At 43.9% G+C, this 25,101-nt stretch overlaps 1 protein-coding gene across 3 annotated transcripts; it reads right to left on the reverse strand.

Annotated features, from left to right (window-relative positions):
* tsen54 (TSEN54 tRNA splicing endonuclease subunit) lies at nt 1-23,789 on the reverse strand. 3 transcript variants are annotated; one of them, XM_060844324.1, is made up of 11 exons: nt 23,675-23,789; nt 20,915-21,079; nt 19,496-19,559; nt 18,031-18,114; nt 17,340-17,438; nt 15,700-15,752; nt 13,634-13,729; nt 9,601-10,265; nt 7,014-7,074; nt 5,574-5,690; nt 1-1,533 (listed from the first exon to the last, which is right to left on the reverse strand). In XM_060844324.1, exons 1-11 carry the CDS (start codon nt 23,713-23,715, stop codon nt 1,383-1,385), a joined length of 1,596 nt encoding a protein of 531 aa, XP_060700307.1. In that variant the 5' UTR covers nt 23,716-23,789; the 3' UTR covers nt 1-1,382. The 3 variants fall into 3 exon arrangements, with proteins under 3 accessions (XP_060700307.1, XP_060700306.1, XP_060700309.1); XM_060844323.1 differs by having other exon boundaries at nt 13,634-13,741; XM_060844326.1 differs by lacking the exon at nt 23,675-23,789 and having other exon boundaries at nt 13,634-13,741; nt 20,681-21,005.
* Between the last annotated feature and the right edge of the window lie 1,312 nt (nt 23,790-25,101).

A 25,101-nucleotide genomic window follows, 5' to 3' on the forward strand; every position in this document is an offset into this window, starting at 1 on the left:
AATTTGTGATGCAGGTATTGCAGTAACCAAATACCAGAATAGAAAAAAAATATACATTTGAATTGAGAAATACAGTGAACTCAAAAAAAGCATGCTGATAGCATTATCTAGTCAAAATGTGAAATATGCAGCAAGTGTCAACATACACAAGTTACATGAATGAAACATGATGCATTGAAGTTGGTCAAAGATGGAGGAGTTTCAGATAACTGATGCTCCTTAAAACCCACCTCTCTTTGAATAATGAATCAGTGGTATTTTTGTAAAGAAATATAATTCTAGCCTGCTACAGATCGTTCAATACACTGCAGTACTCCTATAACTGTGTCAAACCTTTCAGTATTAAACAAAATCTTGCTTCCTGAGAAACAACTTTTACATTCAACTCTTTCTTCTCTGCTCAGGTTTTCTTTTTAATTACAAAAAGCAATAATAAAAACAAATGTCAGTTAAAGAAAACTTCAGTGGTTTCCTCCCAGCTTTCTCTTCAAGCATCCCCTCCTATAGTTCTAACCTCCGATGCTAACACTCAGTAACTATTAAACGATCTCCACCCAATAAGGTTGAGCCAAATTATATCCACTGCAGTAAGTGATACAGGACCATTGTTTTTAGAAATTCCTGCAACACACAAGGTATACTGACAACATGGTCACTGTCCTACACCTCCCTGCGTCTCTACCTTGCTATCCTTCTTTTAGGTGCTCCTTAAAACCTCTCTCTTTAACCAAACCTTTATTCATCTGAGATGACATTACTGTCTGTGCCTCAGCATCCTGTATTTTGTTTTAAAACACTCGTGAAACATTTTTCGGAAGTTTTATTACGTTAAAGGCATGATGTAAACCTGTCGTTGTTTAGATAGGAAAGAGACAACGTGTGTAACAGGAGAATGGGGACAATCATGCAAACCCATGACAATGTTTAGCCCCAAGTATGACAAGTCTTGCAGAATTACTACTACTGCAGTTAAAACAAACAAATATATTTTGGACTTGTTCTCTTATTTTCAAAGCAACTGAAGGCAACCAATTCCATATCATAAATGGCTTTTTCCTGGTACCAACTGAATTTTGAATATAAATATTTCAGCTGGGATAAGTGGAGGAGGACTCTGGAATTTCTTTCTGACGTTCAAGCTTTGTACAGAGGGGTTAAAATATTGTTTGGAAGTTCCGTTAGACATAATCATTGATTGCTGTCTCAGCAACAATCTTGTTACTCAGTTAGATTGGATGACCAAGTAGTCCACACACTATGAGGAGGACAAAAAGCTTCAGACAATCACTGATAACTAAAGCTTACTAACCGGAAGGTTAGTGTCCTGGATATCCCTGAGAGCATGCGCAATGAACTACTGGCTGTCCAAAGCTCCAACAGCATCAGGGGTAGACATCCACCGGCAGTTTGAATTCTTTAAAAGTGTAGAAAGAAATATCCCCATTATCCACCACAGCAAACACAACGGGAACTTCACCACTCTGAAATGCTAACTTCTTCATAATACGCAGGTCTGGCACTGGCCCATCAAAGCTGCAGATACATCAGGTCAAAACATTAGTCAGAAAAGAAATAAAGACTTGCATTCAAACAGTATTTTTCAGAATCTCAAAGCATTACAAATTGATTCACAGCCAATTAATTACCTTTGAAACGCATTCATTTTTTTCTGTTAATTTCACCCGATCGGACAAGCAAGGCATTGAGTTAATATCTCATTCAAAACTCTGACAATGCAGCACTGCCTCACTACTGCACTGTACGCTCGCTCCTTGATATACACAGATTCACATACTTGTGAAATCAGCTCCAGACCTGATCTTTTTTCCCTAATTGTGTGGGTCTTCGCAGTAGATAGGGGATTTCTATTATCATGCTGGTGTTGTCCTTGTGAGATCTGTGTCCCTATCCTCCCCCTAAAACAATGATTTGTTATAGCGCCTGTGTGTTCAGGTCTCTGGAGTGAGAGTTGAATCTACAACTCTTTGACTCAATAGCAAGTGTAATACCGATTGAGTTAGAAACATCTAACATTAGAAACTAGGAACCTTAATGCTGAAAAAGGCTGTCAAAATTTGTGGAATCCATAGCAAAAATGTCCAATGGTAATATTGTTTTAAAAGTAAGAAAAATCAGTGCTTTAGGCCAAAGAAACAGCTCATGTTTTGGAACCCATACATTTAGCTTTGATATCAAGTTGCAGCAGGTGGTATTATAGAGAAAGATCAAGGTAACAAAGGAGTCACATAGCTCCTGAAGTAGGACATCACCAACACAGTTATGATGGTCATATGTCCTCCTTTAGTGCTGTCATTTATTTGACTGCTTGAAGGTGGCATTTTAATTCTGGATTAAATAAGGAAAAGAAATGCATTATCTATTCTTAAGCCAGAAGCGGGCTCTCCATTACCAAGCAGCTCTGAAAGGCGCTGACCAGAAATGTTAACTTTTTCTCTCCCCATTGGTAGTACCAGACATGCTAAGTATTTGCATCATTTACACTTCCATCTTCAGTGGCAAACATCATTTCAGAAGCTAATGCCCTGTTTTTTGCAGGGGACAGACATCGTCTTTGATCTATAGGTCAACCAGAAGCTAGAATCTTGGTTTTAGATAGAGGCATCGCTCAGGTACAGGCAGCTGGGATCAAGGGAATCTTTGGAGGTATATAGGGGATACAGAAGTTTACTGAAGAAGGAAATCAGGAGGGTGAAAAGGGGGCAGGAGTTGGCCTTGGCTGAGAAGATTAGGGTGAATCCAAAGAGGTCTTTTAAGTATATTAAAGGAAAAAGAATAACTAGAGACAGAATAGGACCCCTCAAGGATCATAGTGGACATGTATGTGTAGAACAGCAGGAGATGGGCGAGGTCCTCAAATTAGCAGTGATATTTTGGGGATAGTCCATATCACAGTAGATGTTGGATGTATTAAAATGTATGAAGCTAGATAAGTCCTGACCAGATATATCCAAGAACACTAAGAGACTAGAGAAGAAATTGCGAGAAATATCTGGCTAATATTTTTGCATCATTGTCAGCCATGAGTGAGATCCAGAAGAAGTGTAGAGAATGTTGTGCCCTTAATCAAGAAGGGCTGCAAAGAAAAACATGGGAACTATAGATCAGTAAGCTTAACATCTGTGGTAGGTAAAGTATTTGAAAAGATTCTCAGAGATAAGATATAAATGCATTTGGAAAGACAGGGTTTAATTAGGAGTAGTCAACATGGTTTTGTGCATGGGAGATTACGCCTCACCAATTTGTTAGAGTTCTGTGAAGAAATGACCAGGAAGGCTGAGGAGGGCAGGGCGGTAGATATGGTCGATATGGATTTCAGTAAGGCCTTTGATAAGTACCCTGGTGAGTACATGGTGAGTACCCTGGAAAGTTAGATTGCATGGAATCAAGGGGAAGCTGGCAAATTGGATACACAATTGGCTTGATAGTAGAAAGTAATAGTGGAAGGATGCTTGTCAAATTGGAGGCCTATGACTAGTGATGTGACTCAGGGGTCAGTGCTGGGACCATTGATTTTGTTGTTTATATCAGTGATTTGGAAGAGAATGTTAGTAAGGTTGCTGATGATACTAAAATAGGGGTATTGTGGACAGTGAGGAAGGTTATCAGAAATTGCAACAGGACCTTGATCAGCTGGGGAAGTAGCCAAGAAATGAATAAGTGTGAGGTCTTCCATTTTGGAAAGTCAAATCAAGGTGGGTGAATGGTAGGACCCGAAGGAGGAAACACAGGGATCTTGGAGTTCAGCTGCACATATCTCCAAAAGTTACAGGTAGAAATGGCAATGAAGGAGGCTTTTGGCACACTAACCTTCATCAGTCAGGGAACTGAGTATAGAAGGTGGGAAGTTATGTTGCAGTCGTATAGTGGTGAGGCGCACTTGAAGTATTGTGTTCAGTTTTGGTCACCTAGCTATGGGAAGGATGTTATTAAACTGGAAAAGGTGCAGAAGAAATTTCCAAGGATGTTGCCAGGATAAAAGGCTTATGCCCAAAACGTCGATTCTCCTGTTCCTCAGATGCTGCCTGACCTGCTGTGCTTTTCCAGCACAACACTCTCAACTCTGATCGCCAGCATCTGCGGTCCTCACTTTCTCCCCAAAGCGTCTGAGTTACAGGGAGAGTTTGGACAAGATAGGACTTACCTCTTTAGAGTGTAGGAGACTGAGGGAGGATCTCATGGAAGTGTATAAGATCATGAGGCATGGATAGGGTGAATGTACTCAGTGTTTTTCCCAGAGTTGGGAAATTGAGGACTTGAAGGCATCAGTTTAAAGTTAGAGGAGAAAAGATAAGAGGGAATCTGAAGGACAATTTTTTCTACACAGAGGATGGTACGCATATGAAATGAGCTGCCAGCAGGAGTGGTTGAGGCAGGTATATTAACATCATTTAAAGGGCATTGATAGGAAAGGTTTAGAAGGATATGGGCCAAGTGCAGAGAAATGGGGCTAGCATGGATGGACATTTTGGTCAGTGTGGACCAGTTTAGGCCGAAAGGCCATTCTCCATGCTGTAGGGCTCGAGGACTTTATGAGTTAAGCTCCTGGTTATTTCATACTGAGAAGTACATTTCATCACCAATGTAGGTTTGGCTGTAGAAATTTACAGAAAAACAAATTACATTCTAAATGGTTAAATGATAAAGAAGGATTTGTGACATTTGTAACATTACTGACAAGGACAGTACTACTGCCTGCAACTTTGGTGGGCAGGTCTTAAGCAGCAAACACATTTCTATAAAGCTTTCCTTTTACATCAAATGAACAAGGCACCAAATTGTCCATGGTTCACAGGGTGTATGGGAGTAGAGGGGAGAAACATTATTTAACCATATATGACCTTATATGATTGTCTTTATCCAATTATAGGTCACAAAACGAAAATCAGATCAGCATGCTAACAACACATTCACTACCAACAACTGGCCTCCTAACTTTCATGTTCATCAGGCAGTTTATTGCACAAAATAAACACTAAAAAGAATTTTTTATTTTAAAATAGAGTCATAGAATCATACAGCACAGAAACTGAACCTTCAATCCAACTTGTCCGTGTTGACCAGACATCCCAAACTGACCTTGTCCCATTTGCCAGCATTTGGCTCATATCCCTTTCAACCCTTCCTATTTATAAAACCATCCAGATGCCTTTTAAATGTATTGGAGGAATCTCAAAAAAAGGGAATATTACAGAAAAAGGGGACTCTCGTTTAATACTGAGATGTAAAGGAACTTCTTCTCCCAGAGCAAAGTGAATGCCTAGAATTCTCGATTCCAGGGTGTTGTGGAACCGAGATCATAGAAAGCATTTAAAAGAGGAGATAGATGGATCTTTTGAAACACTGGGGAAGTTGAGAGCTATGGTAAATTAGCACAAAAGAGGAGTTGAGACCTGGACCAGATCAGCCGTGATCTTGTTAAACAGTAAAGCAGACTTTATGATCCAAATGGCCCAAATTGTGTTAGAATTGCACCTTTTAGTGCAGAACAAACATGTATAAAACACTGTGCTTCAGAGGTGTAATCAACAATTCAACTCTGCATTGTGCTTTACCTGCAAACACACATCCTTGAAAAGGGTTTCCCAGGTTGGGTTTTACGGAATTCCGCCACAGTATCAGCCTGGTACACATCGAAGACTATCTTTATTTTCTCAGACGGTTCCTGCAGCCTAAACAGGACCATTGGGGAAAAAGTTAAGATAAAAAACTCACCAATGTAAAGAGATGAAATTACATTTACAAAGCAATTTTCACTTTGTGAAGGTCAGCTGGAGTGGAATGGGAAAGGAATTTAGCAGAAAATATGTTTGAGGAACAATGGCAGAGTTGTAAAAATATAGGGCTTCACTGACAGCAAAGGTATATTCCAGTCAGTGACAAACACAAAGCAGGAAAGTTGAGGATTCTATTAAATTGAAAGAAAAAAAATCATAGTATGTGGAAAAGATTAATATTAAATAAGAGGATTGCAAAAGTTTTAAAAGACAGCAAAAGATAACCAAAAAAAGGGGAGAAAATGCACTACAAGCAGGTAATATAAAAATAGACAGTAAGATATTAGCAATTTGAGAGAAGATTTGTAGTTCAGGTTGATAATAAGTTAGCTTACTGAGCTTGAAGGTTTATTTTCAAATACTTCGTCACCATACTAGATAACATCATCAGTGAGAATCTATCACTAGAAAGAAAGAACCTGGAAATCTAATGGGGCTAAAGGCCAATAAGTCCCCTGAACCTGATGGAATACATCTCAGGATATTAAAGGAAGTAGTTACAGAAATAGTGGATATACAGGCGATAATCTTCTAAGAATCCTTAGACTCTGAAAAGTCCCAGAGAATTGGAAAATCGTTAATGTAATACCCTTAATCAAAGGGTATTTTGGTCTCCAAAGTTGAGGATGGGCATTCTGGGTATTGAGGGAATGCTGCGTAGGTTCACGAGGTCAATTCCCAGAATGGCAGGACTATCATATGTTGAAAGATTGGAGCAACTGGGCTTGTATATACTTGAGTTTAGAAGGAGGAGAGAGGATCTGATTGAGACGTATAAGATTATTAAAGGATTGGACAGTCTGGAGGCAGGAAGCATGTTTCCGCTGATGGGTGAGCCCAAAACCAGAGAACACAGTTTAAAAATATGGGGTAGGCCATTTAGAACAGGGTTGAGGAAAGTGATGTGGATATGTGGATATATGGAATGCTCTGCCCCAGAAGGCAGTGGAGGCCAAGTCTCTGGATACTTGGATACTCTTATAGATAGTGCAATCAAGGGTTTTGGGGATAAGGCAGGAACAGGATACTGATTGTGGAGGATCAGCCATGATCATAATGAACAGTAGTGCTGGCTCGAAGGGCCGAATGGTCTACTTCTGCACTATTGTCTATTGTCTATAGAAGATGCAGCACTGCAATGGGCACAGAGTTAAGAGTCAAATGGTAAATAATTGTCAGAACAGAAGTGATCCCAGATATTGCTGAGTAAGAACGTACCAAGGGGTTTGATCCAAGAGTTGTGTAGACTGCATGATGCAGATGTGCTGTTGTAGTTCTCCTTTGAGAGGGGAAGAAAGTAATAGATTATTACAAGGAGAAAATCAATTTGCATATCATTGTGACTTGCATTATTTGGCAGTTTGCAAAGTGCTTCACAGCCAATGGAGTAATGAGGTGGAGTTGCTGGGTGATGCCAGCTTACACAAGGTCCTACAAATAGGGATAACAGAATAGCCTAGGAATCTACTTTCACAAACATCAGTTCAGGGATGAACATTGGCCAAGCCACCAGACAGAACATTTCTGTTCTTCTTCAGAATAATGCCATGGGATTTTTAATGCCACCTAAAGGCACAGACAAGAATTTAATTTAATTCTATCTCATCTGACAGGATCTCCTGCAGTACTTACTGTTCTCAGTAATGCACTCCAGGGCCTGTCTGGATGTTGTGCCCTAAACTGAGGAACGGAATTCAACCCACTGACTTCTGCCTCAGTATTAAGAGTGCTATCTAGGCACTGCAGCAAATACTGAATGTGCTAAATTCCTTGGGTACTGGCAACCCTCTGGCTCCTTGACTTTGATTTGTATATCATTTTAAATTTTATTAAAATAACTTCCACCCATAGAGTCACACAGCATGGAAACAGACCCTTCAGCCTGACCGGCCTACATAGCCCTATTTACCTACGTTGGCCCATATTCCTCTAAACCTTTCCTATTCATATACTTATCCAAATGTCTTTTAAATGTTAAAACTGTATCTGCATTCACCAGTTCATTCCACATACCAGCCACACTGTAAAAAAGTTGCCCATCATGTCTTAAATCTTTTTTCTCCCCTTCACCTTAAAAATATACTCCCGAGTTTTGAACTCCTCCCACCACCCCTCCACCCCCGGGGAAAAAAGCCTCGTCATTGACCTTATCTTTGCCCCTCTATGAGATCACTCCTCATCTTCTATGCTCCAGTGAAAAAAGTCCCAGCCTTTCCAGTCTATTTTTATATCTCAAACCTTCCATTCCCAGCAACATGTCGGTAAATCTTTTCTGAATCCTCTCCAATTTAATATCTTTCCTTTAACAGGGTGACCAAAATTGCACATGCCCAGTCAAGACTGTAGCCTTCCTAATCGCTGTATCTGAATGTACAATAATTGGGTGAGAAAGAGTGGCCTGGATTGTAATTTGATAGCGCCACACTTTTCGACTGTAATTTCACAAACTAGGTATCCTCCAGGGAACAATCCCAGCACTCTCTCCATCTAACATTAATACCCAACTCAGCTGTGAACAACAATCACTCCTTATTGCACATTTTTTTGATAAAGGCATTCTTTTATGGACTATGATGTCTCTGTGACTGGCATTAATTTGGGTTACACAGGCAGTCAAAGAATGTTCTGGAAATTGAGTGGTGATATCTTTGATGTCTCAAATGTCAGTTTCAGTAGCATGTGGCTGCAAGCAGTTTATAAATGTCTTACACATCTCAAAATTTGGAAATGTTCCTTTCCAGTGAAATTGTAATTTTTTCCAATGTGTCTGAGAAATCAAAATCCAAGTGGGATGTTTCCAAAATGCATGAATGATAAAATCCATTGCTACCTCGTCTTTCCAAAATACTTATTATCCAATTATATTTATTACACACGATGTACAGAGTTGACATCTGGTCTAATATCGCACCTTTAAAAGCAATTTTGACAAAGTATACTCTTTCAGAAGGTTGTGGGTTTTAATACTGAAGCAGAGGTCTGAATGCAACTAGTTCGGCTGAGTGGTTACTTTACAATAAATCAGTGCACCCATTAATATAACTTCACAACAGGGAGTCTCATAATTGTTCATCTGTGTTTGCTGCTCAATTAACAGTAACAGACAGCACAAGGACTCAAGAGGCCCATTTCACTATGAGAGATGGCCACCATTGAGGTAGAAAGCGAATGGATGGACATGTTAAAAAAGAGGCACTTTCAAAAGGTCATAGAGAATTGTATAACAAAGATGGCCTGAGGTGTTAAGACCATTAGTGTGGAAGGAAAGCCCAGAATTATGCTATGTTCTCTGTACCACTATGAGGCAATCTAAACATTACTAAAACCAGGTTAAAAGCAGATAAACTTAATATATATAAAGTTTTTGTGCCACTTCAAAGCTCCTTAAATTGGAGATCACAGACCATTAATACAGCACAGAGACTCTGCTACAGCATACCTGATCCCATTCAAGAACAGGAATGCTTTCCAAAATAATTTAGTGAATCCTCAATAATTTAACAACCTACCAGTTGGAGGAGAATAGTGATGATGTAGCATTTGACAAACAGTGAGAGATAGGTTAATGTCAGCTCCGAAGACCGGGGTTGCGGGATCTCTGTCGGTGGTTGTTCTGATTGCATGTTGGGATACCAACAAAAAGCTAAAACAGGCTCAGCAGCTGTTAATGCAGTTTCTCTGAAATGTAAGCCAACATTATAGCGCACATGCCCTCTCCCACCCCTCCAAACTCCAACTGAGAGTTCCCAAAGCCCAGGTCTGCAGGCACATTCCTGCTGCGTTACCCAGATATCCTTCAGCCTACCTGCTGAGCTAACCTGGCCTGGTTTGAGAAGCGGCTGCACTTTGTCCTTCCACAGGTGGGCAGGTAACGTTTTATTTCTGGCACGCTTCCACTTGAGCAGCTCCTTGTACTCCTTCCAGTTGGTGCACTGCCTCACCCGCTTGTCCTTATTGATGTCTGTTTTATACCTGCTTTCTCTCTTCATCCTCTCCTTCTCTCTCTGGGACAGCTTCTCGTGCTTCAGGTTTATTTTCTGCTGCCAGGCAGCTTCATCGGAGGCACGGCCCGGTACGTTCGGTGGCAGGAGGGTGGGGTCGAGCGCCATTAGCTTAGTCTGAGGGCAGTCGCGTCCAACATTTGGGAACTTTATCCTGCTGAAATCCCACCTGGGTTTCCTAATGACCGAACTTCTCCCTGGACTCCCTTGGGAAGATGCAACCGAGCTCCCTGACACACATTGAGAACAGGCCTTCTGTTCTGGCTCAGCTTGTTGCCTAGTGATACCCAAGGACTTGGCGTCACACTCTTCCAATCTGTCTGCTTTGGTTTGTGGTCGCAATTCCAGGGCCACTTTAGCAATGTCCTGTTCCAGCACCTTGTAAGTGGCATCCTGCTGACTGGGTTTACCCGGCTGCTGTCCTTCTGTCTCGGTCTGTGCCAGTTCATCACAGTGGCTTTTCTTGGACCTGAGACAGTTTAAAAGAAAGCGGCTGGATTAGTATAATATTGATGCAAAAGAGGAGCACACCCCACGTACAACAAACAAACGTGCAATGGGCTATACTCTGCACTCAACAAAACAGATCTCAAATACTTGTCTAATGGTGACAGAACAGTCTTCCTGATGTCCAGGGTGGTATCTATGACAGCACATGTATACAGATGGAAGATGAGGAGTGGTTTTGGTAGTTTTTCTCCAACTCTTTTTCTGAGCTGTGTATGGAAGAACCTAGAGCACGTAGTCCTAGGGCTGGAGTGTGAATATTTGGCATCAATGTGGACTTCACCAGTTTCCTCATTTCCCCTTCCCCCACTCACCCCAGTCCCAAACTTCCAGCTCAGCACTGTCCCCATGACGTGTCCTACCTGCCTATCTTCCTTTCCACCTATCCACTCCACCCTCCTCTCTGACCTATCACCTTCATCCCCACCCCATTCACCCACTGTACTCTTTGATACCTTTCCCCACCCTCCTCCCTGATCTATCACCTCCATTCCCACCCCCATTCACCTATTGTACTCTATGCTACTTCCTCCCCACCCCCACCCTCCTCTCATTTATCTCTCCAACCTGCAGGCACTCTGCCTCTATCCCTGATGAAGGGCTTTTGCCCGAAACATCAATTTTCTCGCTCCTCAGATGCAGCCTGAACTGCTGTGCTTTTCCAGCACCACTTTAATCCAGAATCTGTGAATATTTGGACAAGAAAGGGGAGATCGATTCCTTGTAAGGCACAGTTCCCAGAGACCGGCAAGACCAGCGGTTATGTAGCACTGAGTAGACTCTGGAATTTGACAATGATAGGGTGTGGGTAATTGAAGGCAAGATCATTCAGATCTGTAGAATTCTATTTTTTTCTGTCGATTCTAAAGATTGGAAGCAGGACTATGAGCACCTTATGAATACAAGCAAAAAAGATGAATTAGCTTTATACAAAAGGCAAAACTCACTGTATGGGCAAGGACACAATCAGATTAGTTCAGAGTTTTAAGCTTTAGAATTGTTGTTTCAAACCTTACTGAACTAACTTAGACACCTGAGAGCATTCAGGATAGTTAAGAGAAGTACATTGTGTGCTGCTCTTTTAGCGAACGCTATTTTGGGTAATTTATGATGCATGGGGACCAAAGTCTTCTGTCCTGCAGCGAGACATCATACTCAAAATGACAAAACTAATAGAAGTAGTGGCGGCATGGTGGCTCAGTGGTTAGCACTGCTACCTCATAGCACCAGGGTCCCAGGCTCAATTCCAGCCTCAGGCGACTGTCTGTGCGAAGTTTGTACATTCTCCCCGTGTCTGCGTGGGTTTCCTCTGGGTGCTCCGGTTTCCTCCCACAGTCCAAAGGTGTGCAGGTCAGGTGAATTGGCCATGCTAAATTGCCCATAGTGTTAGGTGAATCAGTCAGAGGAAAATGGGTCTGGGCGGGCCACTCTTCGGAGGGTCGGTGTGGACTTGTTGGGTCGAAGGGCCTGTTTCTACACTGTAGGGAATCTCATCTAATCTAATCTAAAAAAGGATGTTGTAAAACTTAAAAGAATTCAGAAAAGATTTGCAAAAATGTTGCCAAGGTTGGAGGGTTTAAGCTATAGGGAGAGGTTAAATAGGCTGGGGCTTTTTCCCTGGACTGTGACAAGCTGAGGGGGGACCTTATAGAGGTTTATAAACTGAGGGATATAGATAGGGTGAATAGCCAAGGCCTGTTTCCCAGGGTGGGGAAATCCAAAACTGGAGAGCATAGGCTTAAGATGAGGGAGAAACATTTAAAAAGGACCTAAGGTTTTCACACAGAGGATGATGCATGTATGGTATGAGTTGTCAGAGGAAGTGGTGGAGGCAGCTACAATTACAACATTTAAAGGCATCTGAATGGGTATATGAATATGAATATCGGCTAAGTGCTGTCAAATGGGACGAGGTGAGATTTGGATGTCTGATCGGCATTGACAAATTGGAAGGGTCTCTTCCGTTTGGCTCTAGGAAGTTGCTGATCAATGGAACTCTGGTCTCTGTGGAACTTATTAAATAAGAACACTTGAACTTGAGAGCAGTCTGTGGCCACCTTGCAGGACCACAAACCCATGTGAAACAATAAAAGTAAAACAACCACAGCAAACGTGAGAATATCAGAGCGTCGTTTGTTTATTTTTTAAAAGTAAGATTTCAATGACACACACCAATCTTCCTTACTGAAAAAGGCCTGGCCCAGAGCCCAAGGTGACTCAACTGTGTGCTAAGAGAGGGAGGAAGGGAGTGTCTCTGTCAGTACAAAAGATGAAAGATTCCAAATGCAGACTGGAAAATAGGATGCGTTCAGGTGATGGCAAATTGTTGAGGCAGAGATGGGGGGTGGTTTGGGGGGGATAGAATGGGAATTTGATTTTGATAAATGTAACTATGGTCAGGCTGCTTTGGGTATTTGGGTAGTTGAGTTTCCTTTCTCTCCTACCCTGGTTTGACCCCTTGTCATGAACTGGTCCTAGTGTTGTTTCCTTGCTGGGGCTATCACCCTAGTGCCCATGTTTTCTGACTGAGCGAAAGATAGCGTGGGCAAGATCATCACTGGAGCTGGTCACAGCCACATAAGCATATTTGGGTCAGAAGGCTGGCTAGACATCAGGCAGGAAGAGAGCCCTGTTGTTTTTTTTTCAATCCTAGGTCAAGAGTGTGGTGGTCAGTTATAGACTCCCCATTGCAGTGGTTAGGAAAATATGTTGCGTGTCTATGTACTGTAACTGATGCCAGGCAAATGTGACTCACCGCAACAAAGTTACTCCCATCTACAATAAACAGGACCAGGCAGTCAGGATTCCAGCACAACAATGACTTTAAATGGCCAGATTAGGAGAACGCTCTCGTTAACACACAAAAGTCATTTCAGGGATTTTTATTTTAGAAAGATGATGGAGATTAGCGTCAGCACCCAAGTTAAAAGCTAGCAAACAGAAAGAATTCACACAAGCCAAGTGACCCTCATCCTCTGTCACGTTTTACTTCCACTCCACTCCCATGCTTCTGGTAATTCTTGCCATACAGCAGGAATGCTCTTTGTGGTTCAGGCTTAAAGAGCACTGTTCTGGCACAGCAACAAGCTTCCATACCAATGCCTGGCCTGAGAGAGCCCTGGCATTGACACTGGGTGACCAAACAAGAACAAAACTTGCCTGCCTGGCATTGACCTCCAGCCCACAAAACACAAGTCCAGAATCAGCATCTGGCTGTCGTCCATTCTGGATCTTGTGAAACTGTCCGTACTTCTGACCCATGTGAATAAGTGGCTGAGGGGCCTGTTTATCCACCCAAGCTCCCCCGCCGCGCCTTGTCCCAGTTTGTACCTGGTGCCCTGTTGGCTGCGACTCCGCTTCCTCTTGCGATGGTGCTTTTCCAGATCACCGTGAGAAGAATCCAGGTGCAATTTCCGCTCATAGGAACTAAAAACAGGACTTTTAAAAAAAAACTTGCATTTATACAGCATCCCTCACAAACCACTTGCCAGCCAATGAAGATATTTTAAAAGCATAATGAATGTTGTAATTTAGGAAACGTGGCAGCTAATTTGCACCCATCTGGATTCCATCACCACCAATGTCAAAATGACCAGATCATGTGTTCTAGGAAGTTGGCTGAGAGCTAAACTCTTGGGAATAGCTCCCCAGTAAAGAGTGTTATGGAGTGTTTTTTTTAACGTTCACCTCAGATGGTAGTGAGGGGGCCTTGATTCAGCAGCTGATCTGAGAAACACCAGCTTGGATAGTGCAGTGTACCCGATTGTCAGCACAGAATATGTGTTCCACTCTTTGGGTGAGGTAAGTGGCTTGTGTCGATCCCATCGGAAGCTCTGACCAGCAGCTCAGCAGAATTTGACTGCCATCCTAACTGTAAACTGTGCGCAGTTTCTGATCAGCATTCAGTAATGTAAACGTAGGTGTCCTTCAGGGAAGGAAACCTGTCCTGCTTCCCCAGTCTGGACATTAACCTCACACCAAATTCTGGCTGTGCAATAAATTCCAGTCATGCCGGCAATGCCCACATCCTGAGAATAAATAAACAATTAAGAAATTTAAGTTGCATTCTTCTGCTTTTTTCTGCTAATGGCTTCAGGGATTATTACAGCTAATGGCGTTTGTCCTTACTTTTTCATGGGATTTGATGCCTGTCCTGAATTGCCTGGAATGTAGTGGCTTGCTGTGCCATTTCAGAGAGTAGTTAAGAGCCGACCACTGGAGCTGGAATCACAGAGGTTGAATCAAGTCAGGCCGGCAGATTTCCCTCCCTGAAGGGCATTAATGAACCAGTTGGAGTTTTGCTCAAACCAACAACAATTTCACGATTGCCAGTATTGAGATTAGCTTTTCACTCCAGATTTATTAAGCAAATTTAAATTTCACCAGCTGCTGTGGTGAGATTTAAACCTGTGACCCCACTGCAGCATTAGTCGCACTGACTGGATTATTAATCCAGTGACATTCCCAATGACCCAGCAACTGCATGAAAGTGGAGGATCCTTAGTGCACAACCTAGCTGCTCTTTAAACACCAGTGTCAACACCAGGGAGCTTGGGAAGGCAAGACACATGCAAGAAAGTGAGAGAGAGGATGGTGTACAGAAAGACGAATCAAGCTTGCAATTCAGCAGCAGGCCATTTAGATCCTCAAACCTGCTCTGCATTTAAGAAGATCATGGCTGATTCGATTGTAAACTCAATATTACATTCCCACCTTCCCACCCCCCCCCCCCCCCCCCCCCCCCCTTAATTGGGTCACCCTTATTTTTTAAATAGTGATCCCTAGTTCTAGATTGTCCCCCTTGAAGAAACATCCTTTCACATCCCCCTTGTCAAGCAACTGGAGATCTTAACATTTCAATTAAGTTGCCTCCCACTCTTCTAAGCTCACACAAATATATATCTTGCCTGTCTCACTTTTCTCATAAGACAAACTGCCCATTCCAGGTATTACTCTGGCATTCTCTGAAATGTCTTCAATGAACTTATAACCTTCTTGAAGTAGAAACTAGGAGCAGGTGGCCATTTGGCCCTTTTAGCCTGCTCTGACATTCAATCTGATTATGGCTGATCCTCCAATGAATACAGGTCCTGTTAAACCCATGTCTCCTCAAATGACAATGTTGTCATTCCTGGTATCAGCCTAGTGAATCTCTGCTGCACTACCTTAAGTACAGTAGCCAATATTGTACAATGTACTCCAGATGTGATCTCAACAGTGCCCTGTAAAACTGACGCATAACCCATATATTTTTTTATTTCATTCCCTACTCAATAAACTGTATCAGTCTAGTAGATTTCCTAATTGCTTACAGTACCTGCATACTAGCCTTTTGCAATTCATGCACGAGAACACTCATATTCCTCAGGGAAATGCTGACAGAGAAGGGAATTTACCTGGGATCAAACCGCATTATAACGTAACCCAGTCTTTTCAAGTGGCTGTAGACCTTTAGAAACAAAGAAAAGAAGATCTGAGAGAATATCGCAAAACTGCATCTTCAACCAGTACAAAGTTGGATGGTGAGAATCCTGAAATATAAACAATAGTCAACGGGTCTACAGCAGCATGTGGGGAAAGAGAAACCATTAACCTTACAGATAAATGACCTTCCAGCTCTTACGTTTTCCAATTCTACCAGAAGATCACCAACCTGAAACACCAATTCTCTTTCTCTCTCTTCATGTGCTGCCTGACCTCCAGTCAGTGAGGGTTAAACATCAGAAGCAGCAAAGAACCCCACCATTGCAGAAAAACACCAAGTAAATATTCCAAAACAATTTTTTTTTGTGCAAAAATCCAAGTGAAAATAGTTAGCTTACATTTCCTGCATTCTCAACACAAATTGTGCACATTATTTCCGAAGCATATTCATTAAATAAATAATGCCTGGTCAATAAACCTAAAGGTCACTTCTTTCATCAAGAGGCAACAGATTCACACCTCGACATCTCAAATCACGGAACCAAACTCCCCAAATGCCGTGCCTGATGGAAGGAGAGTGGGAACTATTACTTGGGTAAAGATCCCTTGGTTGAACGTTGCCAGCCTGCCTAACACAAGCACTTGTGTTAAATACAGTCTTACTCTCCATGTGTGCCTGGTCAGTATTTTATAAATAATTTTATCAAGTTCCTTAGGTTCACTGCGGTAAACAGGTTGACTAATGAGCAGCTTCTGTTTACAGACACAACAGGACGAATCCCTGTTCTGTACTGGGTCAACTTGATCTCAGCAAGGACAACAATCAAGAGTCCAAACAAGATCTCTGGAGAGGAGTAAAGAACACCATTTCTCTCCCTCTCTTGATTACCATCAGTGACTCCAGTAAATAGGGCCACTGCGCGACGACCATAAACAAACTGGACAGTGAGCTATTCTCTCACTCTCTCTCACTCTCTCACACACACACACACACACACACACACACACACACACACACACACACACACACAAACCACATAACCCTCTGAAACTCCCAGGCTTCACAAGAACAGAAGCAACTTGAACAAGAGTGCCCAACACACTAACTTACAACTAGCAAGTAGTAAACAGCCTTATCACAGAAGACTCAACAGTAGAGGAAAACTTCTATCACTGCTCAAAATAAAGTGACTTAGTGCAGCTCGGTTTAAAAAAAAAGAGGGTGAACATCAGTGTATATGGTCAGTGGCGAGTATTTGCACAGCATCTGTATAAAATGTCAATGGTCCCTCTGGATTAACAGAAATATTGCACTGAATTCTTTAGTCACCAGAGGAATAAGCATCAACATTGCCTTGACATCCACACATAATGGAAAAAGGTGCACTGGAGGAACGATATCTGCAACATTTTCGGATAATATCAGAAGCCCTGAGTCTCCTCCGTGCTGACATCTGAAACTAGTTTCAGGAAAAAAATTGACCAAAGACCCAAAAAAAAGTTGCAGGTGATTCGAGCTGGTTTAGCTGACACACTTGTTGCATTATCCACCATGAAATCAGATGCATCCATGTTCCATAGTTAGTTTTAGAAGTCAGGTCACTTCCAGTACCTGGTACTGTTCCAATGGAATGGTTCTGGCAGACAGTAAAATCTCATACGACTCCTGAATGGACAGCGGCAGCTCCCTGTAATATATCTGTATGGATCCCTGGAAAGCAGGTAAACTGCAGTTAAGTATTTATTCAAATAGGAGGCCTCACAGAGAGAGCACTATAGAAAACCAGCAACCTTAGCATTAGTGCTACAACAGGATTAGAAGACGCTTTCGGGGGGCAGACGGACTCAGCGCTGCACAGTAAAGGGGTAATTTTAACCCTGTGAGGACAGGGAGCAGTTAAATAGGTAGCAGCTTACCAGCTGCCTTTCTGCAGTTTGAATCTTAGCACTCAGGTTGAGCTGATGAGAGACTGGGTAACAGAATGGAGCAGGGGGGAGGGGGCCCTGGTTTAAACATGATTTCTGATGATTAGATTATAGTAGTGTTGCTAAGGTTTGAGAGTAAAGTTATCATGGATTCCCCATCAGGCAAATACATGGCAAACAAAAGCTGGAACACAAATTGAAACTCTCCCTTGGTTCCCATTTGAGCTGATAAAAGCAGGACTCCTAATCGGAGCTCCACAGAGAAAGGTTGAGCATCCACACAACCAAGGACTGTGTAAATAAATCCCGAGGGGGAATTTAAAATTCCTTAGTATAGCGGTTTTAGGTCAGCAGATCTTACAGCTTTGCATACTTACACACTCAAGAAGGTACAGAGCTTCCTCAGGGTACAGTAATTGTTTCCCATGTTGCACATGGCCCATGGTGTGCCAGAATTTCCCCTGTGTAGAATCGAGAAGGGAGGTGGAGCGGGGAGGATGCAGTAGAAATAAGAAATCAGACGGATTGCAGTTACGTTAGGTACCGACAATCAAATTTTAGCAATGAACATCAGTTACTGAAGGTTAGAAAGAAAGAACCTGTATTTACAACCAGCCTTTAATAACCCCTTAATGTCTTAAAGTGCTTTACTCCACAAGAAATGTGACCACCAAACAACACACTGAAAGTTCTCGCAAAATAATCTTTAACAGCACAAAAAGCAAGATGTTGTGTAGGCCAGAAATCAACTAAAAGTAGAAAAAGTATTTGAAACACTCAGCAAGTCATGCAGCATTTGTGAAGAAAGAAACAGGACTAATGTTTCAGGAGAATATTCGTTCATCAGCATTTTCTGTTTTTATGTCTGTGCTGATGTTGTTTGGCAGAACTCTGGGGAGAACTCTCTAGCCCCACATTAAATAGTGTCATGGATTCTCACATGCACCTGAAAGGGATGATAGAGCCTCAAGTACTCACCTAGTGAGTACAGCTCAGGTTCCATTAACGATTTTTTTAAAAACTCATCCAAACAAAAGTGTGTCTGACAATGTAGCACTTCACTGGAGTGTCCACCTTGGTTTTCTCCAGAATGGGACTTGAACCTGTGATCTTCTTACTGGGAGAAGGCCATGCTGACACAGAGCCATGCCTGGCCGTGATGTGTCGAGTATAATAAAGTGGGATGAAATTTGGTACAGCGTGACTTTTCAATTATCTTCCAGCTGACCGAAATGTTCATAAATTGTGGAGATTGCAACGTTAGAAGAGGAACCATTAGGCAAGATGTGACCATTTCCACCAGAATGACTGGACTGGGGCAGAGTCCTGGCAATCATTCTGATTTGGACAGAAAGAGGAAGGCACTAAGAGGGAAATCAGGCTGTCCACTACACCCGGTTCTGCTATAACGCATGTTTCTTCAATGCGAATTGGTTAACACGATTGAAGAATTTAACCATTATTTGTACAACCCAAACTCTCCTTACCTGTATTGGCTATAACGGAATTCCAGCCCCATTAGTTTGAAAGGCATGGCTATTGCATGATTTCCTTATAACGTGAGATCGCATGAGAATAGAACTATTGCGTTATGTCAGAACTGACTGTATTCTGTAATGAATTCCTTTCTATCTCCTTTCTGCACATTATTTAGAACAGTTCACTTTTTTTTTAAAATCACCTTTATGAAAGGGGAGTTGCACAGAAACAGGTAGAAAAGCTTGCTCTGAACATGGAAGAACATGCTTATTACTGAAACATGATTAAAGCAGAAGCCACTTTAAGGTTACATGTTCTATCAAGAGCTATCTGCTTTAGAAATGGCAGGAAAAATAAACTCACTGCATTGGATTTCAGCTCCACAATGCTTTCCTGGGGCTTCCACTCGGCTTTTACCAGGCTGCCGCTAAATGAAGAGAGAAACTTTATGCAACTATCTCCCACAAAGCAAAACACAGCAATTCAGTCATCATAAATCTGCCAGCTAAGGGAATGAATAACATTATTATCCTCGCATTCCACCTCATTTATAAAACTCATTAGTCCGTGTAGGAGATTACTAAGCCATCAATTGTCACAGAATTATCAACTAGTGCAGAACTCCAGAAAAGTCTGCCAATCAGTATCATCTCCCTAACACCACACTAAATCCAAAGATGTACAGGTTAGGTGGACTGGCGACGCCAAATTGCCCACCGTATTCAGGGGTGTGGGGGTTAGGTGCATTAGTCAGGGTAAATGCAGACTAATAGGGTTGGGGAACAGGTCGGAGTGGGTTACTCTTCGGAGGGTCAGTGTGGACTTGTTGGGCTGAAGGGCCTGTTTCCACACTGGAGGGATTCCAAAATCAGCATTCAATGTGTGCTATTTCTGTAATGGAATTATTTTAGTGGAAAGCTCAAAGGAAGCTCCATTCTGTCCGTATCTTGTGCTGTCCCTGTCCTGGGAATGCTTCATGGGGACAGTGTCACAGGAGCTTCATTCAGGCTCTAACCTCATACCGTTCTTGTCCTGCGAGTATTTGATGGGGACAATGTAGAGAGATCTTTACATTTACCTTCAGTTTAAAAGAGTAGGGAAGTTTTACACGATATTTGTGTGCTATCCCTGCCCTTGGAGCATTTGATGGGGACAGCATCGAGAGAGAGCTTTGTTTTCCATTTATTTTTAGTTTAAAAGAGTAAAGGTAGATTTACGCCCAGTTTAAAAGAGTAGGGAAGTTTTACACTATATTTGTGTGCTATCCATGTCCTGGGAGTGTTTGATAGGGGCCGGTACAGAAAGAACTTTTCTCTGTACCAAACTAAGCTTAATCTGTCCTGGGAGTACATGATGAGGCCAGTATAGAAGGAGTTTTACTCTGGATCCAACTGCGTTCTGTACCTATCCCAGGGCTGTTTGATGAGGTCAGTATAGGGGAGTAGCTGTAATCAGTATTTAACATATGGTCCAACCCAAATCCTATAAAGTAAGTTGAAACATTGAACTCTCATCAAAACAGGCTAGAAAACAGCTGAGGCTACGTACTTCACAATAGACTAGAGACTGAGGGAACAGTCTTTTCAGCATATTCTCAATGTCAAACCAAAGGAACTGCACCACGCTCCCACAATACAGAAGTTTCTCCTGCTGTCCATTTCCTACTTCTGCCTGTGTGGTTGAGCTATAGTTATTGTCGTGAGGCCATTGCTGGGTTCTGGCAGCTGCCCCATGGTTATTTCAGGCCCCGGGTATTTCTGACTGACAAGCTGCAATCCTTACAGTCGTTCCACTCGCTCTTCAGATAGGAGCTGCCATTGCTCTTCTCGACACACCCGCAGCCTCTCCATCTGCTCCTCGGAGTCATCCGGAATGAAATCTTTCTGGCCATGGGTCCGTTGGGGAATTTTGTGATCCCGGGATCGTGCCGCAAACAATTCCTCAGAGCTGCAAAAGGAGCACAAAAGAAAGTCAGCAAGCTTTAGCTGCAAGCATGTTAAAGCATTTATTTATCACTCTATATGACATAGAGAGTGTACCCCCACTACAACTGCTTGCTGGGTTCTTCATTCTTTCAAAAGATAGGGTTGTTGCTGACAAGGCTGGCACTTGTTCCAATGCTTGAACTGAATGGCTTGCTTGATCATTTTAATCGGGCAATTAAGACACAACCACATTGCTGTAGGTCTGGAGTCACAGGTAAGGATGACAGGCCTCCCTCCCAAAAGAACATTGATGAACCAGCTAGATTTTTACAGCAGTTAGTGACGGTTTCTTAGTTACTATTCTCGTGCAACAGCGTTTCTTATTTTGCAACAATATCTGCACTTCTAAAGTAACTCATTGGCTGGAAGTACCTTTGAGACATAACAGGTCACGAAAAGTGCTGTATAAAAGCAAATCTTTGCTCTTTTGTTGCAACCCTGCTGTTTAAAAACGTCAGAGGACCAGTTTGTCCTTTCCACCTTCTGCCAGGTGAACAGATACATACATTATTACACGAAAGAACAAAGAAGAGCTTGCATTTATACAGCACTTTTCACATTTTTGAGACCACACTATGCTTTATAGATAATTAACTTACTCATGTTTCAGATCTCAAACCCCACAAACTTCCAATTGGCATTAGTGTGCGCTACTCCTGATCTCAGGCTAACGAGGTTTTTTGTAAAATAATAAATGGAGAAAGAGACACTTTGGGAGAGAGAGTAGTTCATCACACCTGACCTCTAATTTAGGATGAAAATAACCAAAACAAAAACCTTCCAGGATTTCGATTCATCAACAAGTTATGCGGATGTTGAGGGGGTGAGTTGCATTTATCAATCAGAAGTGCAAAACAAATGAGAAAATCCACAGACTGGTGCCATTCTATTGTGATTACAATCATCACAAGTACCTGCATTTACATCAATACCTGATCGAGAAGTCTCGGATGAATACAGTACATCCCAAGCTAAACACAAACCCTTGAACACAGCATATTCCAGGCCTCAGATATCACAGGCATTCTCCCATCTGTCACTGATATGTACCCAGACTGAAGCCGAGCGATGGGATTTTTGGGGTAGATGAGTGAGGACATTTCACCAAATTAGCCCGGTCAGTTTTGGTGACTTTTGTGGCTCAGATCCCATACAGACCACCCGATGAAGGAGCAGTGCTCTGAAAGCTGGTGTTTTGTGATTTTTAACTTCATACAGACCAGGAGGGACCACACAATGCCTGCACGAGACAGCAACAGGAGTAGGCCATTCAGCCCCTCTCGCCTGCTGGGCCACTCAACAGGATGGAGCCTCGGCCAACGTCCTTCACGTCCACTCTTCTGCCCTTTCACCCTAAATCTTTGATCCCCTGATTGATGAAGAATTTCTCTCAGCCTTAAACATCCACAAGGTCCCTATTCTCCCACAGCCCTCTGTGGTAATGCTCTGAGAGGAGCAGCTCCGCCTGATCCCAATGTGGTGATGCTCCTCTATCCTGACATGGTGACCCCTGACCCCTGCCCTGGGGAGAGAAGGGGAGGGATTGGGGGGGGAGAAAGAGTGTGGAGCTGAAAATGTGTTGCTGGAAAAGCGCAGGTCAGGCAGCATCCAAGGAGCAGGAGAATCGACGTTTCGGGCATGAGCCCTTCTTCAGGAATGCTTATGCCCGAAACGTCGATTCTCCTGCTCCTTGGATGCTGCCTGACCTGCTGCGCTTTTCCAGCAACACATTTTCAGCTCTGATCTCCAGCATCTGCAGTCCTCACTTTCTCCGGGAAGAGTGTGGACCCTGAGAGGCCCCTTTAACAACCCAGTACATCCCCACACTCTCACAGACAGACCCACCCTCACACACCCACACACACACAGATACACTCCCCACCCACACTCACACCCACACTCCCCCACACCCTCACACCCACACTCCCCCACACCCTCTCACACACACTCCCCCACACCCTCTCACACACACTCCCCCACACCCTCTCACACACACTCCCCCACACCCTCACACACACACTCCCCCACACCCTCACACACTCCCACACACACCCCCTCCCCCACATCCTCACACACTCCCCCTCCCCCACATCCTCACACACTCCCCCACACCCTCCCACACACACCCCCTCCCCCACATCCTCACACACTCCCCCACACCCTCTCACACACACTCCCCCACACCCTCTCACACACCCTCTCACACACACTCCCCCACACCCTCACACCCCCTCCCCCACACCCTCACACACTCCCCCACACCCTCACACACTCCCCCACACCCTCTCACACACACTCCCCCACACCCTCACACACTCCCCCACACCCTCACACACTCCCCTACACCCTCACACACACCCCCTCCCCCACACCCTCCCCCACACCCTTACACACTCCCACATACCCTCACACACACCGACACAAACACAGACACAGACACAGACAGACCCATTCCCTCCCGGGTTTATAAACTACACTGTTCTCCATTTCACACCCAGCAGCCCGGCCGGTTCAACATGTAAACACCGCGGTTTTAACCCGGGCCCCGCTCCTTTACCTCAGGCTCCGGCTCACAGCCCCCAGCGCGGCCGCCTCCATCTCCACAGTGAGGGGGCGGGGCTTCCGGGCTCGAGCCCGCACACGGAAACCCCGCCCCCCGCCACCGTCACCGTCACCGCCGGGCCCGGGAGCCCGCACACAGAAACCCCGCCCCCCCGTCACCGTCACCGCCGGGCCCGGGAGCCCGCTCAGAGTAACCCCGCCCACCGTCACCGCCCCCAGCGCGGCCGCCTCCATCTCCACAGCGTGAGGGGGAGGGGCTTCCGGGCTCGAGCCCGCACAGTAACCCCGCCCACTGTCACCACCTTGCCCTGGAGCCTGCACAGTAACCCCGCCCACTGAAACCGTCACCGCCCCCCCCTTCACGGCCGGGCCCTGGAGCCGCACAGTAACCCCGCCCCCCGCCCAACGTCACCGCCGGGCCCGGGAGCCCGCACAGAGAGACCCCACCCACCGTCACCGCCCACCGTCACCGCCGGGTCCTAGTGCCCAGCCTGACCACAGCCCAGAGTCACTATCGAGTTAGATGATCATGGCTCTCCAGTAGCTTACGTCCACCCACCCACCTTGGCTACTCCATGGGTAGCGATCCAATGGCCTGGGGTTTTGTTTTAAATGGCGTTCTTTGCAGTTTTTCTGCAGAGGCTCTCAGCCCAATGGAGTGGTGTGCCAGTGTCTTGATGTCAATGAGGCTGTCACTTTAAACCATCTGGAACCCAGCTCTGTTGGTCCATGTTGGACCAAGGCTGGAATGAGGTCAGACGCTGAGTGATCCTGGTGGAACCCAAACTGGGCGTCACTGAGCAGGTTATTGCTGAGCAGGTGCTGCTTGATAACACTGTTGGTGACACCTTCCATCACTTCACTGATGATCGAGAGTAGACGGATGGGTCAACAATTGGCCGGGTTGGATTTGTCCTGTTTTTTTTGTGTACAGGATATACTAAAGTAATTTTTCACATTGTCGGGTATATGCCAATGCTGTAGCTGTACTGGAACAGCTTGGCTGGGTATATCATACAGTTAGTGGTAGTGAGTACATCTGATGCCTGACCAGAGTGTGGAAGCAGACAATTGGAAATTGGATGGGAAGCCAATGAAAATAAATTTTCGGCTAAGGGGATAAGCCAGGGTTTGGGACTGAATGAACTATTCTTTAGATAACATGCTCTTGGGGTTGGGCTGAATGTCCTTTTCCTATAGCACAATGACTATGACTTCCCATTCAATGAAAACATCCTCTCAGCATCCACCCAGTTAAGTCCCTTCAGGATTTAATATATTGCAATGACGTCATCTCTGATCCTTCTGAGCTCCAAGAAATATCAGCTGAGTCTATTCAAGCGCCACTCCTAGAACACACCAGTCATCCCAGAAAGCAGTCTAGTAAACCCCATCCCACACTCTCTATAGCAAGTGCTGTGT

This window comes from Hemiscyllium ocellatum, chromosome 25 (assembly GCF_020745735.1).
Source record: "Hemiscyllium ocellatum isolate sHemOce1 chromosome 25, sHemOce1.pat.X.cur, whole genome shotgun sequence".
Taxonomy (NCBI): domain Eukaryota; kingdom Metazoa; phylum Chordata; class Chondrichthyes; order Orectolobiformes; family Hemiscylliidae; genus Hemiscyllium; species Hemiscyllium ocellatum.

Excerpts from the sequence above, each read along its gene's own strand:
- tsen54 (XM_060844323.1), bottom strand. The coding sequence starts at position 23,715 with ATGGAGGCGGCCGCGCTGGGGGCTGTGAGCCGGAGCCTGAG. Across the intron at positions 21,080-23,674 it reads GCTGTGAGCCGGAGCCTGAG|CTCTGAGGAATTGTTTGCGG; the intron begins GTAAAGGAGCGG and ends CTCCTTTTGCAG. Across the intron at positions 18,115-19,495 it reads TGGAGCTGAAATCCAATGCA|GGGAAATTCTGGCACACCAT; the intron begins GTGAGTTTATTT and ends GATTCTACACAG.